At 44.9% G+C, this 18454-nt stretch overlaps 1 protein-coding gene across 1 annotated transcript in view; it reads right to left on the reverse strand.

Annotated features, from left to right (window-relative positions):
- LOC143962295 (complement C3-like) overlaps positions 1–18454 on the reverse strand; it is a 324990-nt gene that overhangs the window by 182995 nt on the left and 123541 nt on the right. The window contains exons 16-19 of the mRNA XM_077471597.1: positions 16620–16759; positions 14037–14249; positions 11058–11124; positions 9266–9352 (exon numbers count right to left, since the gene is read on the reverse strand). Coding sequence (XP_077327723.1) covers positions 9266–9352; positions 11058–11124; positions 14037–14249; positions 16620–16759 — 507 coding nt within the window. The remainder of the gene's footprint in view (positions 1–9265; positions 9353–11057; positions 11125–14036; positions 14250–16619; positions 16760–18454) is intronic.

Genomic DNA, 18454 nt, shown 5'->3' on the forward strand with positions numbered 1-18454 from the left:
AGGAGGAGCAAGAAGAGCATGCTTTAAACCTTTCTGGGATCCCTGTTGAGCGTGGATGGGGAGAGGAGAATGAAGAGGACCACATTATCCTGGATGATGAGCAGGAGCCAGGCCACCACACCGCTTCCACTTTAGTGCAAATGGGGGCCTTCATGCTCCAGTGTTTTAATAGGGACCCCCCTATAAAAAGCATAAGGGTCAAGGACCAGTACTGGGTGGCAACGTACTTAGACCCCCGGTACAAACACAAAATGGCGGAAAGGTTACCGCCGTCACAGAGGGCTGTCAGAATGCAGCACTTCCAGGCCTTGCTTCGAGAAATGCTGCATTCTGCTTTTGCGTGCGCTGGCAGAGGAGCAATTCCCACTCCCAGAGAAGGAGTTGCGGGTACCAATACCAACAGCGCCTGCAAGAAGAGGCCGATTTGAAGATGTGTTGGTGACTTCGGATATGAGGTCATTCTTTCAGCCGACCTATCGACAGGTGTCATCCGGATCCAGCATCAGGGAATGCCTAGACCGTCAGGTGTCCGACTACATCGGGTTAACGGCCGATGTGGATGCTGTGAGGAGTGATGAACCCCTGGACTACTGGGTGGGCAGGCTTGACCTCTGGCCAGAGCTTGCCCAATTTTCAATGGAACTGTTGGCTTGCCCCTCATCCAGTGTCCCGTCCGAAAGGACGTTCAGCGCAGCAGGGGGGATCGTGACCGATAAGCGTCATGGCATGGATCTCGGAGGAATTCAACACATGTGACCAGTAGACCATGTATATGTCTATAAACGATTTTTTTTAATCGAGCACAGAGACCTTCTTTCTTCATTTGGCTCACTTCCTTGTCCAAAAAAAGCACACTGTACTATATGCCCGTAACTTCCTCTTTGAAGAGGTTGAGCGGTGTCATATTTCTACTGGGGCTGCTTATTATGAGGGGCTCCCACCATCCCTGTGCTGTGCTGACTTCCTCCTGGGGCTGTACCTCTGCTGTGCATATTTTGAGGGGCTCCCACCATCCCTGTGCTATGCTCATTATGAGGGGCTCCCACCATCCCTGTGCTGTGCTGACTTACTCCTGGGGCTGCTTATTATGAAGGGCTCCCACCATCCCTGTGCTATGCTGACATCCTCCTGGGGCTGCTTATTATGAGGGGCTCCCACCATCCCTGTGCTATGCTGACATCCTCCTGGGGCTGCTTATTATGTGGGGCTCCCACCATCCCTGTGCTATGCTCATTATGAGGGGTTCCCTCCATCCATGTGCTATGCTGACTTCCTCCTGGGGCTGCTTACGTTGCAGGTGTCAGTGCTGTATATCATGGTGCTGATGTCAGTGCTCTCTGTCACGGTGCTGCTGTCAGTGCTGTATATCATGGTGCTGGTGTGAGTGCTTTATGTCACGCTGTTGATGTCAGTGCTCTCTATCACGGTGCTGCTGTCAGTGCTGTATATCACGGTGCTGGTGTGAGTGCTTTATGTCACGCTGCTGATGTAAGTGCTCTCTATCACGGTGCTGCTATCAGTGCTGTATATCACGGTGCTGGTGTGAGTGCTTTATGTCACGCTGCTGATGTCAGTGCTCTCTATCACGATGCTGCTGTCAGTGCTGTATATCACGGTGCTGGTGTGAGTGCTTTATTTAACGCTGCTGATGTCAGTGCTCTCTATCACGGTGCTGCTGTCAGATGACTCTATCACGGTGCAGGTTTCATTGCTGTATGTCACGCTGCTGGTGATCATCTCCTGCACCCTCTTCTTTGCCTACCCTGGTCCCTGACCTTCCCTCTCCTCCATTGCCTTCATGCACTCCACAGTCCTGAATTGTCACAACAATTTCCCATATAAAAAAAGAATGCTTGTAGTTGTCGATCCCAGATTCACCTCATACATGTGTTATGTCATTGGCCATGTGGTGGGACTATGTTTGCACAGCTATTAATTATTTTTTGGCTGCAAATTTGACCTGTAGGTTTGCGAAGTTCGCCTCCTGTTGAAGTCAATGGGGCCCGCCGCGAACGTTCCGGTTCACAAACTATCGTGGTCCGCGTTCGCGAAACGTCCCGTCGGAAGTTTGTCCATCACTATTGCAGAGTATTGGTGGGTATTGCAGAGTATTAGCTGGCATTGCAGAGTATTGGTGGGTACTGCAGAATATTGGCGGGTACTGCAGAGTATTGGCGGGTATTGCAGAGTATTGGAGGGCATTGCAGAGTCTTAGCTGGCATTGCAGAGTATTAGCTGGCATTGCAAAGTATTGGCTGGCATTGCAGAGTATTAGCGGGTATTGCAGAGTATTAGCGGGTATTGCAGAGTATTAGCGGGTATTGCAGAGTATTAGCTGGCATTGCAGAGTATTGGTGGGTATTGCAGAGTATTAGCTGGCATTGCAGAGTATTGGTGGGTATTGCAGAGTATTAGCTGGCATTGCAGAGTATTGGTGGGTATTGCAGAGTATTAGCTGGCATTGCAGAGTATTGGTGGGTATTGCAGAGTATTAGCTGGCATTTCAGAGTATTGGCAGGGAATTGAGGGGTTAATTTTCGGTGAGCAGCGATGTGGGCACTGCAGATGCAGCCCACAGCACTCCTGACACCGATCTCTTCACCCTCCGCTGTACCGATCGGTACAGAGAGGGGAGGGAGGAACCGGTGTCATAACATGACGCAGGTTTGTTTACAAGTGATCACTCCGTCATTTGACGGAGCGATCACGTGGTAAACAGCCGCGATGAGCGGCCGTTTACCGTGATCCGTGATCCACCGGGTCCACAGGACCCGGCGGTCACGGATGCTCTCGAGTGCGCGCCCCAGGGGGCGCACGAGAGCGGAGTTCTGGGAGGACGTCATATGACGGCCTGCCAGAGTTAAACAACCGCCCTGTAGCCGTCATTCGGCTATGGGCCGGTTGTTAAGTGGTTAATGGCAAAATCGGATATAGAGTCTGCATTTAGGCTCCTTCCCGTTTACCCAGAGAGTTTTCGTTTATTGGGTTGTTGCTGGTAGGAACAATTTTACGTGGACAAGTGTTTGCCCGTGGTTTGAGGCGTTTAGTTCCTTTTTAGAATGGGTTGTTAGGGACATTTCAGGAGTAGACTCTGTCATCCATTACTTGGACGACTTTCTTTGTGTGGGTTCCCCTTCTTGGCGGGGGTCAAGAAAGACAAGTCCGGGTTGAAGTTGTTAGTCCTGTACTTTGTATCCAGAAACATGGAAGCAAGGAGCTCAATTTCGTCCATAGAAAAGAAGATGACAGGTCTGGCATTTTGGTTCAAGCTGCAGGGGGAGGTGGACTGGAAGAAAGATTTCTGGTTTAAGCAGGCCATTAAGGGGTACCGGAAGGAGCACAAGAGTAAAGATACGCGACGGCTGGTTACATTTGTGAATCTGTTGGCCATATGTGTGCATATCCTATGCATGTCCTATGAGGGTTTACTGTTTTCAGCTGCTTTTTCGCTGGCTTTTTTCGGGGCGTTCCGCATTGGGGAGCTGGTTAGCCCTTCAAAGTGTGTGATAGGTGGATTATTGGTGCAAGACGTTCAGGTGTACAACAATCGGGTATCAATAAGGCTGAGAAAGTCCAAAACAGATCAAAGTGGTAGAGGGGTGCAAGTGTGGTTGTTTGGGTTTCTGAGCTGTGCGGTATGCCCGGTACAGGCGGTAGGGTTTTTTTCAAGGGTGAGACCGGGGGGAGGAGGACCTTTCCTGTTACATGCGGACGGGTTCCACTTGTCGAAATTCCAATTTGTGGCGGTATTACGGAAATATTTGGGGAGGATAGGATTGGAGAGTTCCGCATATGCTTCACACTCCTTCCGCATTGGGGTGGCCACGGAGGCCGCCAGTTGCGGGTTGGATGAGGCGGCCGTGCGACAGATAGGGAGATGGGAATCTAAGCGATTCCACACCTACATTCGGCCTCGATTTGGGAGTAAATGTAAAAAAAAAAAAAAAAAAGAACAAATGATGATAATAATTTTCTTTGTGTTGTGGGAAGGTTGGGGGGCCGTTTTTTTCTTGTGTTGGTTACAGGGTTTGGGGTTTTGACTGCAATCACATTATTGTTTTTCATTTCAGATGGAGGGCCTCAACGTCTTGTCTGGATTCTTGGGCATTCATACGTGTGTTGGGGTGCCAGGAGAGGGGATGCGGGACCAGATGGGAGACAGTTGGGGATCTCCAGAAGAGAGAGGCATACATCAGGTGGTTGGGGAGGCTGGGAATGATGTTGGGCAGGGTGGTCCCGGTGGTAGAAAGGTATGCGTGGCTGGACAGACCACCAGACGTGCTGGTCAACCATGCGGGTGGTAATGATTTGGGTGTTAGGACGGTCAGGGATCTGATCGCGGACATAAAGTCGGATCTGGTGTACTTGCGTGCGGCATTTCCGAAAACGTTGCTGCTGTGGTCAGACACGGTGTCGAGGACGGCATGGTGCATAGCTCGATCCATGGATCGGATTAACAAAGTGAGGATTAGGGTTAACAAGGTGGTGGGGAGGTTTTTAGCCCGGGAAGGGGGCTTGGTTATTCGTCATAGAGAACTGGAGACGAACGTTGGTCTCTATTTAAGAAGGGATGGGGTTCACCTTACGGAAGTGGGCATTGACCTTTGGTCCATGGGGCTTCAGGAAGGGATTCAGGTGGCCCTGCGGGTGTGGAGGGGCCCTCAAGGTTGAGGTTTTCATCCTTTCAGGCTGTGGCGGTGTTTGTTTGTTGGTCAGTGATGGTAGCAGTAACAGATGTGGTAAAAGGGGTGGTGGGCTCACCGGTAGTATGGCCCCTCCGGTGTATTACATCAAAAGGTTGATGAATACTGGTTTGGTTGCACTGCGGGAAAAGGGGTTGTCTCTGAGCATTACAGCTGGAGGCTTATGATGTTTGGTAAAGGTCCCGCAATGTACTGGTAATATATACGGTGGATAAAGGAGGTAGCTCCGTCACTGACCAATAAATTGGGGTTGAAAAATTTTGTTTCTCTGTGTTTTTATATATATGTTGTTTATATTTAAGGTTAATTTTGGAGTTTTACTTCAGTTTAATAAAGGCTGTTATGGCCATTATAATCCATAAGAACGGTGTGGTCTTTTATTCAAGTTAAAGGGGGAAGGGAGTATATAGGGGCTGTAACAGAAGAGGGTGGGTTATCTGCGTTACACTGGTCAAGCACAAATTACATTTCCCAGGGTATCTTGAGAGAGGAGGCAGAGCAAGAAGGGAAAAAGGAGAAATGAGGGCCTGCATGGGGAGAATATCATGCCTGGGGAGAATATCATGCCTTGGGATACAGTGGGTGGAAGGTAGTTATTGGTTATAGACTGGCATGTGTTACCCATTCCTGAGACTTATGTCCTTTGTGCGATACACAAATCCATGAGCCATACTCCTTTTGCAGTTTGCACTCCTGAGTCCTGCGTGATGTGCACTGCTGTACCCTGTGCTATACGCACTACTGCTTTTCTGAGCCCTGTGTGTATGCACTGCAGAATACACACTCCTGAACACTGCAGAATACACACTCCTGAACACTGCAGAATACACACTCCTGAACACTGCAGAATACACACTCCTGAACACTGCAGAATACACACTCCTAAGCACAGCAGAATAAACACTCCTGAGCCCTGTGCAATATGCAAGCCTGGGAACTGCAGAATACATACTCCTGAACCTGTACCCTCAGCTCTGTGCATTTCGCACTTCTGAACCCTGCACCCGATGCAACATGCATCCTGAACCTTGTGTGATACGCACTTCTAAACCCTGCATCCTGCATTATATGCACTCATGAGACCTGTACTCTGCATTATGCATTCTTGAACCTTTACATCCTGTGTGATATGCAATTCTGAGCCCTGACCACACCCACCACTTTCCTTCTCTTTCCCGGGGAGGGGGGGTGGCATGAAGTAAGGCGGACAAGGGTAATATGAGAGCCTGCACCTATTTTCTGAGAAAAAAATCCTGCCTAAACCTAACACTTATGCCTCGTACACACGATCGGGTTGTTGGCCAACAAAACCATGTAATTTTGTCCAAAGGGCGACAAACTTGTCTTGCATACACACTGTCACACCATTGTTGGCCAACAATTACTAACGTAGTGACGTACTAGACTTACTATGTGGTTTGGTGTTAGTAGAAGTTTGGTGAGTGTTGATTCGCGCTTCTATATTTCGTGCTTTTAAGTTAGTTTCTGAATGGCCGTTTGTTAACCATGTTGCAGAATCGGAGGAGATAACGTGTTATTTATCATTGGCCTTGGAGTTATTGCTTTGACATAATTTTTTGGGTTGAATAATGATTGGATTCGGTATATTTTCTATATTTTTGGATGCATAGAATGCACTTTTTGGTTAAGTTCTATTGGCAGATAGCATGTCTAAATTTTATTTTGTTTGTTTTTAATTTTTTTTAATGCAATAAGAAAAATTGTGGAGAATAATACTAGACTATGGGGGTTATTTACTAAAGGAAAATCCACTTTGCACTGCAAGTGCACTTGGAAGTAAAGTCGCTGTAGATCCGAGGGGGACATGCAAGGAAAATAAAAAACAGCATTTTAGTTTGCACATGATTGGATGATAAAATCAGCAGAACTTCCACTCATTTCAGATCTACCCCTTAGGATTTAGAGCGACTGCACTTCCAAGTGCACTTGCAGCTCAAAGTGGAGTTGCGTTTCATAAATAACCCCCTATGTGTTTTATTTCAAATGACAGTTTGGGAGTAGGCAGTTACATTTTAAAAAATACAATGTAAAATTGACAAGGGACACCAACATAGTTGTATCTTTGATCTTAAAAACTACAGGATAATGGTGTTGTGGTAACTTGCACAAATAGAAAAAAAAACATAATAATATTATCCTTGATATCACTAGAAAAAAAAGCCTTTGAAAATTTGTTTGCAATAACTCCATCAGAATCACCAGCAAAGCAGCTTCATTATTATCCCATTAAAGAAGAAGAGAATTGTGCGCTGTATTTGGAGATTTCATAATTTGCCACATCATGAATGTTAATTCTCCATTACGAATGCTAGTTTACAAGACCGACCGCTTCTGGGTCATCCTTGCTTCGAGCATGCGTGTTTGTACTTTGGACTTTTGTCTGACGGACTTGTGTACACACGCTCGGAAAATCCAACAACACACATTTGTCCGAGGAAAATTTGAGAACCTGCCATCCAACATTTGCTGGCAGAAAGTCCGACAACAATTGTCCGATAGATCGTACACACAGTCGGACTTAACGCCAACAGCCACACATTGAACATTTCCCGTCAGAAAGTCTGATTGTGTGTATGGGCCTTAAATCTTAAGGTGCAATTCACACCTGTGTGTCACGTCACAGATTTTTCGTACTATTTTGCACGTTTGTTGCTAACATTCACTTGAATGGGCTGCCATACAAGCGACAATACAAGCGACAATATTTCGATACCAATGATTTTTTTAGCTGTCTTTAAGGGTGGCATTCTGACCACCACTGTAAGGTTTGCATTACCACCAAGGAAAGGGGAATTCGTTTTAGTTCCCTGAGGGTTTCCCATGACCTTAAAATTATACTAGGGGTTCCTCTGGGGTATAACATTTTGAGAAAGGTTGACTTTGACTGTTAAGTAAAAATAAATCAGCCTCCTACCTACAGTGGATTCATTATAGAGCTTGATTCTGGAAAGCTGTCAAGTTCTCACAGTGCCATTTGTCACTTACTTAACCTCCCTGGCTGTACGATTATTTCAGATTTTAGGTGCTAAAAGCGGTACAATTATTTTGCATGAAAATTTGGCGTTTTATATTGTAGTCCTGTAATTCTTAGGAATAACTCACTTAAATCTGTACAAACCAGAGTCTAGTAGACATCCCGGGTATGATAAAGTTTGAAAAATTAAATCATAAATTATAATATAATAAATAATTATAAATAATTGTACCAAATAATAATATAACAATAATAAAAATTATTCAATAATGTAATCAAATCAAAAACACTGAAATGTGCTCAGTTGCAGAATTGTCACTGTCATTACTTTTCAGTATTTGATGACAGATCTCCCCACAAATCACTATACCTCAATTCTGCGAGTGATTCCAATTTATTATCGCTGTTTTCTAGCTTTTTCTAAAATCATTTTTGATGTAAAGGGACAGTTTTGGTTGCTATGGACAATCTCCAGTTTCCAGGCATAAAGAACAGTTTTTATAATATAAAACTGCATGCAGGACACTGGACAGACCACTAGGGACAAAGGGGATGTGAAATAATTACATACAGCAATGTAATCTGTAAGATTACATTATACTGTATGTATACTGTGTGTTTCACTTTTTGAATTTGACGCTGATCTCCGTCCCCGTGTGTCGCAGCGCTCGCAGGGAACGGAGATCGGCTCCGTGATGAATCGAGCAGAGGATGAGCTGCTCGTACAGCGAGGGGACACCGCTGGATCCAGGGGACAAGGTAAGTAAGCGTCCTCCTGCATACAGCGATGTGGTCCCGCGTCTGGCTCGGGGTTACCGCTTTTGGTATAAAAATTCCACCCCGAGCCAGACACGGTAACACCGCCAGGGGGGGGGGGGGGGGAATTGTTTAGTGAACATAGCATCAAAGGAGTAGATTTTCCTATTGAATAAAATAAGCAATTAAAAGGACACTGTCATGAGAGATTAATGGAAGCCGCCATTATTAAGAATGCTAGTTCCCTGGCTTGCATACTGATGCTCTAACTTCAATGCTGTTTGAGTTTCTGGCCAAGAACAAATATAGTGATAGCTAGATCTCGCTCCTTTCAACGCCCCCTTATACAGCATCTTTGTTGTGGGACTGTGCCTTAAACATACTAAAGTCAAGAATAATGAGACATCTAGTATTTTCAGAAGGAAGTTTTCCGTGGCAGCCCTCATAGTGAAGTTGCAGCGATGAGCATTTTTTAGCTGAAGCTTTCGTGTGGTGAGTGTGCATTTCATACGTTTGGGGAATAAGAGTTCACGTGGTTATATTTCTTATGCTGTGGTGATGCACATGGATTTTCATTTTCATCACAAGGAATTTATGGACTTCATTATTAAAGATTTATATATGTGATTTTGCATATTGACACTGAATTTCATATTACTATCTAGGATCGAAGAACATTATTCTTGTATTATCAATTTTCTAGCAAATCATGCTGATTTTAAAATGTGTGTTAAAAATGAAAACAATTGCTCCAGAAACAAAGTGTTTAAAGTAGCCCCACCTAGAATTTTTTTTTTACGAGATACATAACCTTTTACATTGACGATGAGTGAAATAGACGACTGTGGAGCAATCTTCTTATTCTTGAGTGATTTCACATTCACTACCTGCTCTCCACCTACAGGATCAAAGAGGAAAATTCAGTGCATAGTACATTTACTGAAGGGTTCATGGTGCAGGCTGCTGCCCAACCATTGCATTAATCTATTATAAAACAAACTGATCTTCCTAAACACCAGTTCCTGATAGATTTTTATTTTCTTTACTATTATTTTTGTGTGTGTATAAAAGCAATAGATCATGTGTCAAAGTCATTACTTGAGCCCACTTTGCCTGTATTTGGCAGCTCACTAGTAGAGGACATTTACCAGAGTTGAGACATTTAATAGGCCAAAGAGAATGCCAAATGAAAAATCCTTAGGAGTCAAAAGTCTTGTTCAACTGATTAAAAAACAAACAAGGCAAAAGACAGGCAATGCATTTTGGTGGCCACACAATGAAGGGGACCCCTGAAATACATTGGATATGTTTTGCCCTGCTTGTTGTAACAAGTTGAACAATAAAGACTTTGGACTCCTATGGATTTTTTTTTCTTTGCACCAACACTTAGGTTGGTTAATTGTTGAAATCCTTATGGGGATTTAAATGCTTACCTACAAAGCTTGAAAAATAAGTATTGGTGGCAAGTGCCATTTATATATTTAATATTCATGTATTAAAGTACATCTAACAGCTTTTTTATGACAATATCAGATCCAGCGAGCATTATGAGGATACTCACTCCAGGGCTGGGTGTGGCAGTGTACAGTCTGTTACATCAGCAGCATGAGGCTTCATAGTGGTTATGTCTGGCCAGAATATTTGGAATCAGTTCACCTATTCATTTTTGTGAAAAGGTGGACTTACCCTTTAAATGATTGTTTTTTTTGTGCCTTGAGTTCGACTTTAAGCTGCCATGAGTGGAGAGGCTTTGGTTAACAAGTTTCACTATTATATAGTGTATAGTGTGCCAGGGATGGGTATTGGATGGGAAGTATGTGTCTCCTTTGTTTGGGTTGAGGTCCCTTTAAGCAGCCATGACAAAAAGCAGTGTGGAGTACTCAGGAATTCTCTTCCATGCAGGGTGAAGGATTTCAGCAAAGGGGAAAAACCAAATTGCAAGTTCTCATATGGATCCTGGAATTTGGAAGCTCAGAAAGTTCTTGAGTGGGAAAGAGTTTCCAACCCTGACTATCGGTATCTTGGACCTGCTTGTGAGAGAGGACTGAAAAGGGCAGGAAGCAGCCATCCAGATGTACATGAGGTGTTGGGTGGAATTGGAGGGTTGTTGATTGTCTGGCTACTAGGACGCTGCCTAGGCTCTTGTGACTTTTCTGGACCACTGGAGCAGATGGAGTCTTTGAAACCCTGTTGTGGGACAAGTTTATACCAGTGGTGAGCCAAAGGTTGTTTTTGTGTCCAACATGATGGACTCTTGTTTGTTTCATGGTGAAAAGAAGAAGTTTTTGTTTGCCTTTTTTGCAAAGTTGGCTTGGTGGTGATCTGGAACACCAAAATATCACAATAGAAAGACTTGTTAATCAAACCACAGTGTTGGGAGAACTGCCCTTCTCCTGTTGGTTAGTGACCCTGCCTATTACCGTGGGTCCATAATGAGGTGGGAAAAGGCAGATCTTGTGATGCCATGGCCTTTTTTTTCACTTTAGGAGTTTTGGGGGCTCTTAAGCTGCTGTACAAAAAGCTGACCTGAAGTTTCAATAGATAATTGTACTTTCAGGTTTTTTTTTTTCCTGTTGCCACAGGGTTCAAATTTTTGCACTTACTTCTGCCTTTGTGCTCTGGCTCCAGGTCTTCAGATAGTATGGTAAGCACTTTACGAACTCCTTCAGGCTGAAATAAAGGGATATTTAAAAGCAGGTAATAGCTGTCTTAAAATAAAACAGAAATTAAAAACAGTATGGGGGCGCCAGAACACAAATTCATAGCTTTGAACACAAATACACCTTTTTTTTTCTTTTTATTGGGGGGGAGGCTGTGCTGGCCTTTGGAAGATAGGGCCTTCAAATTAAAAAGCAACTACTTTATTAATATTTAATTATTATTTTGTGTTACATGATTTAATTGAGCAGAGAAAGAAAACATTTTTAAAAGGTTCTTGACCAGTGTAGATAAGATGTCCATCCCTTTACAAAGACTGCTAACCAATTTACTCCAACAAACCACCTTTATGACTTAACTTATAATAATGAGGCCATGCTTTATTGGGGTATAAACCAGCCACAGCAGCCATTTTATTCACAAATATATGAATTAACATTATAACCAACAACAAACACAAACTTCAGTATCTCCCCCCCGGTGGTCTTTGAGGCATTTCCACAATAAACTTATATCCATATCCCACACTGTGGGCCTTTTACCATACCAGGCCTATGGCCGTGATAACCAGCCCGAAGACAACTCCTACCCGCAGTGTCACCATACCATTTCAGTTAACCCGCGTTAACTGTACACCAAAAGGGGGGGCCCATACCACCTCTGAGTCCCCCCATACTTCCATCTCCATGGGTTAGTTACCATCCTCAAAGACCACCACCACTTCACTGCTGCCATGAAAAAGTCTGCACAAAGCATCTGCAAATAAATATTAGATAAACACATAACCTAGGGAGGGTGGGCGGGAATCTTCCTACCTCACTCACACGCTGCTCTGCTTTGCCCTGGAAAAAAACCCTCCCCCTTAAATAAACTATACCCCTCCTCACCGTGACTCACTGACCACTGCCCCATGCTTCTCTAACTTAACCCCTGCCTGTCCCTTATCACCCTGTCATGCTGGCCTTCTGCTAGCTCCCTTTCAGTCCCCTTGCTCCCAGGCCTTTCTTTTTTGTCCAAAGTTTTCCCATTGGCATGTAAATGGCTTATCTACACTTGTGGTTGTCTGTGAAAAGTGATCTGCAGTGGATTACTTTTCACAGAGTAGTGGCAAGAGGGTGGTTTGTATGCAAGATCTCGACAAGGTACTGCCTCAGGAGGGACCATACACACTCGGGCCTTAGCACTGTAGTAGTTGTATGGTAACAGTTCAGAATTGAAGCACTTATGGCAGAACATTGCAGCATACTGATGTACATTATCACTACAGATCACTATAGTATGTTACCGGAGGACTGCCTCTGTTAGAGAGGTGGCGTTTTTTTTTTATATAACCATGCTGCACTGGCCCACAAAAACAGATCCTTGCAAGGTTCTTCAGCACCAGACAGTGCCCCCTACTCTGTCCCTACCCACCAGTAACCATTTCCTGTGCTAAGCACTTACCCTAACCAGCAGGTTCCTCATCCTAACCTACCACACACCCAAAGCCTGCACAAATAATTTGGGATCCCCTATTTAAAGGCTCATTAAGATGGCCACCTGAACTTTTGCAGAAACTTGGCATCAAATCAGATACCTGCCTACCTACAATTGGATTTCTTTCTTTTTTTTTATGGAACAATACACGTTTTGTAAATAATGTGTACTGTCCCTTTAAGATTGAAAATAAACTGGTGCGAGGTCCCCCTCAATATCTAAATCAGACCCTTATTTAGTGGATAAGGGGCTGGTATGGATACAGAGGGGGAGCCCAGGAAAAAATATATGTAACAAAAAACAAATAATTTGAATGTTGGTACCCCAAAAGTTCATAGCATAATCTTATCCAGGCGTGCAGCATGACTGGCCAGAAAAGGGGGCAAGTGGGAGCTCCACTTCCTTCCTGGGCCATACCAGGCCACATTCCCTCAACATTGGGAGGTTACCTTGCTGTCAGGGTAGGCAGGAGAGATTCATGGCCTAGGTTGGTGCGCCCTCAGAGCAACATTCATTGTGATTGACTATGGATCTATATTGCTGAACGATACGATTGGCATTGGATTTACATCAAAGGACAAAGTTTATTTTTTTACTATTGTTTTAATAAACGGCTTTCTCTTTTAGTGTCTGTGTGTTTATTTACTACCCCCTGACAAGGCCCCTTCTCTCCATGTCCATGAGGATAAAGGCTCGTTTACACTTGCTTCTTCAAAATGTACAGTTGTGGCCAAAGTTTTTGAGAATGACACAAATATTAATTTTCATGAGGTCTGCTGCCTCACAAAACAAAAATGTTAATAGTGAATTGACACAAGGACTCCATTGCAAAAGTCATTCGTAAACAAAATAAATAAATAAACATTGCCCCTCAATGTAAATACAATGGCAGTCATGTAGTTTAGTGATGTAGATCCATTGTCAGTCATGATGAATTACCTACGCACCAATGATCCCTACGACCAGACTATTGTAAATTACTGCTCACCTGCTAGCTGCTGAATGTCAACAAACTTGCAGTAGAAGATGGCTGACATCATTGACCAAATATGATAGTGACCATATTTGGATGCTCTCTGGCTTGTTTACAGTTTGGAACAATCCCACAGGCAGCTGAAAGGTGTTATTTACTGGTGGTAGTTATACCGCCACTAAATCAAACATTTCTGGTACAGTAGTCAGGGGTTCAGGTGGGTGGCCGAATTGGTCAAATTTAGCCATTTATTTTACCCATTTGACTGAGAACAGCTTAGATTCAACCCGTAGTTGACTAAAACCCGCAGCTCATCTCTAATAAACACATGTTCCACTGTAGGTTTGAATCAGGCTCTTCGTCCAAGGCAGTTATTTCCTCAGGTGGTTTTATAGCCTAATGGGTTTCCATTTCTTTTATTGGTAATCTCACGTAGAGCATGTATAAAAAGCTTGTATCAAACACTTTTACTCACCACAACTTTCAGTTGTTTCCTGACTCCATCAGCCACAAATCCTCCGAAGACTGCCGCCTTCACCTCCACATCATGCATGCCAACCTCGAGAGGAACAATTATTAAAGGGACTGTGAAAGTTGAACTTGCTTTCACTGTGACATCTTTGGTATACTTCCTTGAAGGTGTGGAAAGGCTGCAGAATTTTGGGTTGTAAGTCAGGGTCACTCGCACCTGGAAGATAAACATATGCATGGATAATATTTAGCACAGTGGTTTGGTAATACCGCAGCTGCACACCTGGATAAAATTAGTAATGCTTAAATTGGGTTCAGAACTTGGACCTGAAACAGTGAGTGGGGATGCACCTGACCCCTGCTGTGATCCATTCGGTGCTTAAGTGTGAACCCAGCCTTAGTGAGTTTGTGATCAAAGGTGTCTGTTACTACTAGTTCCCTCTAATTTCTTCTCAATGCCTTTCTCCTGAACTGATCTTGTGCTTGGTCATGAACTTTGTTTGTATGCTGGCTTCTTGGACTTTTGACTTATTTACTCTATCAATGCTTGCCTGATGTCCTTTTTTGACCTTGTCTCTGCAGATTCTCCCTCTCTTCCTAAAAGAAAGGAGAACAGCGCCCTCTAAGTGCAGTAAGCACTACCAGGTGGAGAAGGGAAAGTCCAATACTGGTGTTATTGTGGCTGTGTCTCCGCTGTGTTGTCTTTCATCCGGTCACAATGCTGGTTTACAATGCCTCCAGATAGTGAGAACTACGATCGGTGGTGGAGCTACGACTAAGGCTACTGCCGAAACGCATCAGCTTTATTGTTTTACTGTCACTCTGATGTACCAATAAACGACACTTCAAGGATTACAGTGTTGCCGACTCTTCTTACTATTGTTGCGGTGGTGTACACAGACGGACCTCTCTTCCGGGTCGGGTCAGCGGGTGGTGCTTCACGTTCGGGACACGTGTGCCCCTTCTTCAGGCTTCGAGCGCCCGCTGACCCGACCCAGAAGAGCGGTCCGTCTGTTTACACCGCCGATCGTAGTTCTCACTATCCGCAGGCATTGTGAATCAGCAGTGTGACCGGATGAAAGACCACCCCGCGGAGACACAGCCACAATTACACCAGTTTAGGACTTTCCCTTCTCCACGTGGTAGTCGGAGTGAATGATACTACATGCCTATCTATACCACACTTTTTTGTGAGTGGATTTTAATTCTATTATTTACATTAAAACAAATTGCTTACCATACCTAGAGGGCACTGTTCTCCTGTCTTTTGTGTATTCCAGAGTTTTTTGCCTTATAAACTTCGAACTGGCAGCCCTCCATGGACAGTTATTATTATTATTATTTTTTTTTTCTTCCTTGCATGGACTATTCTCCTAAAAAGAACGGATCTATTCTCCAATTCCACCCACCCACCCCCCGCTTTATATGATATTGTTGTATCCAGAGTGCACCGTATCACCCTATTGTCTATATGTCCCTCTCTTCCTGTCTGGTGAAATTGTTTTACCAATACATTAAGTAAAGGGAATCCTCTACAACAGTGACCCTAATTGCAGTAAAAAACAGATAGGGGCTCTAATCTTTCTCCGCTTTATCCAAAAATTTCAAGTTTTGACTGGATGTATACTTTAAATGGAGACTCAGCAAACATATAAATATAGCTATGGTCCTAAAGCAGGGGTTTATCTACTGCAAGGATACAAGGCATTTACCTTGAGTTGCATTTTTCAGGGGAGCAGTGTCGCCTCCAGGCAGAAGGGACACCATAACCCGTGAGCAGCCACAGATTGACCATTCGGTGACAGAGGAGCAAAGCAGTAGCAGGAGGTGAGGGGGGCTGCTCCTCTGATCCAGCAAGTAGCTCACTTGGTAGAGCAAGTCGGAGTCCCGGTCTATGATCATGCCTCAGAAGCTTTGCTACACACAGCTGGTAAAAAGGAGCCGGTGGACTGCAGGAAGGTGAGAGTCCCGTTTAGCTTTTTTGGGGGGGAGGGGGCTGGGAGAACCTCCTGGTGTAGTATGGGGGGATAGGGGAGAGCCCCCACTCTCTCACCCCCTCTCTCAACCCCCCTCCTCTCCCCCTCAACCCCCCTCACCAATCCCCCCATCCGCCCCCCCCCCTCTTTCTCTCTCATCTCCTTCTCTTTCTCACCCCCTCTGTCTCACCCCCTTTCTTTATCGCTCATCAATTTCTCTCTCTCACCCCCTCTCTCTCATACCCCCAATTGGAGGTGGAACTCTATTTGTAAGAGGTGGAGACTAAAGCAGAAGGGGTATTGCTTACAGGAAGGGGTGGGACAAATTTGGATGGGGGGGGCACCTGATTTTAGTCTTGCCTAGGGCAGCACAAAACCAAAATACACCAATGCCCTAAAGCCAGAAAAAAGCACAACTGGAGGCAGCTCTCTGCATTCTACTCAGCAAAAAGCTACATTTTACAAGCAAAGTGTAGGGCTTAATTGTTTATTATTGTTGCTTTGTTCTTCTGATGTAAGATCTAATGTAAGATGCCTGTGAATATCTCACTTCACAATGTATTTATCCTTAAGTTTTACACTAAGCAGGATTTTCATCATTTTTCATTTACCTTGAGAGCTGTGTTTTCGTAATTGTAGAGCACAGCTCGAACTGCAACCTGTTCATTCCTCACTACCGAATAGGGCAGTTTCAGGTCAATATAGAAACTCTTGAAAGCCTGGATATCCAATGGCTTGGCCACACAGATGCCTATTCATAGATAAAAGATGAAGATTTGGGAAAAATGTGTCTGTACAGTTGCTGTGTCCCAAAAGGCATTAAGAGGACTGCCTGCACAGGGATGCATGGAACACCTGTGCATCCCGTGCAGGCAAAAGGTATATTCTTAACTATGCACATTTGAAGGAGGCCGTAATCATTTAAAAAGTCAACTTTGAGGTCCAGTACACTGTTGAGAACATAAGGAATGTAAAGAAAAGAATTTTCAGAGAAAATGCGCCAACTTAAAAGAAAGACTCTGGATAGTTGAATCACATACTAGTCTTCTGGTAATTCTTGGTTCAGACAACTCTACCACAGAGTCTAACTACTTCTGTTAAGTTCTATGTCATGTAAAATGGGACCTGGCGGGTAGACCCCCAAGACAGAAGAAGACCCCCGGAGCTGTGCAATAAATTATTTTGAAACCTTGTGGTGTGTTTTATTTACATTTTTTTCACCAGGTGAATGGGTAGGGGTACATTGTACCCCAATACTCATTCACATAGGGTGGGGGACCGGTATCTGAGGGCCCCCTTATTAAAGGGGGCTCATGGATTCTGATGAGCCCCCTGCCTGCAGACCCCGACAACCAATGGCCAGGGTTGTCGGGAAGAGGCCCTTGTCCTCATCAACATGGGGACAAGGTGCTTTGGGGTGAGGGGGCCGCGTGCCCCCAATGTTGAGGGCACACGGCCTGGTACGGCTCAGGAGGGGGGGGGGGGGCGCTCGCTCGTCCCCACCCCCTTACCTGGCCAGCCAGCGTGCTCGGATAAGGGTCTGATATGGACCTAGGAGGGGACCCCCACGCTGTTTATTTCGGTGTAAGGATTCCCCTTTAAGTCCATATGTGGTGACGGGCCAACGACGCCTCCTTCGCTGGTCCCGGCTACCTGGAGATGCGCTCAAAATGAGCGGACTTTCCGCCGCGTGTGTGGGCGAGTCCATTCATTTCAAAAGTACGACGAATAGTCTGGCGGACTCAGTACGCCGTACCTAGTCCGCTGCAAAAGTACCGTGTGTAGGCAGGTAGCTCGTTCGGAAAGTTCGCCGGACAGTCTGGCAGACAGTCCGCCAGACTAAGTCCACCGGATAGTCTACTACGTGTGTACGCGGCATTAGGTAGACTGACCCTTGGAACTCAAGTGTATGCAAGGTGTCACGCGATTCCTAAAATCACCAAATAACATCTTTGTGATTTGGTTTCTCCTATTGTCCTCCCCTCTAGTTTAGTGCTAGTTAATTCAGTCCTAGGTAGACCCTCACTTGTTTCTTCCATGTTCCCTCAATCACTGTTAGCTCTTCCCAGAGACAGGGTTTAGAAGATGTTCTATGCCCTAGTGTCTGTGCTTTGTAAAAAATATCTCCCTTACTACCTTATTTCACAGTGCCACTCAGTGCTCACGTGCCGCACTCTCCCAATCTGACAGCTACAGTTGGACCGGCCAAGAATCCCCCGCTGATGTTAGTTGGGAAGAGCGAGTCGAGACGTCAGCGTGGGAGGAGGGGAGCAGCCAAAAACCATGTGAGCGCCAAATGGAGCTCTGAAATCAGGTTCTAATGAGCATATTTTTTACAAAGCACAGACACTGCAGCATATAATGTTTTCTAACAGAGAGGCTTGCATATACTTTTTACTGTTATTTTAGCAGCAGGAGGGGGGGGGGGAGCCACAAACTTACCTTT

The sequence above is a fragment of the Lithobates pipiens genome, unplaced genomic scaffold (genome assembly GCF_037356315.1).
Source record: "Lithobates pipiens isolate NorthernLeopardFrog02 unplaced genomic scaffold, aLitPip1_a1.2 Scaffold_8, whole genome shotgun sequence".
NCBI lineage: Eukaryota > Metazoa > Chordata > Amphibia > Anura > Ranidae > Lithobates > Lithobates pipiens.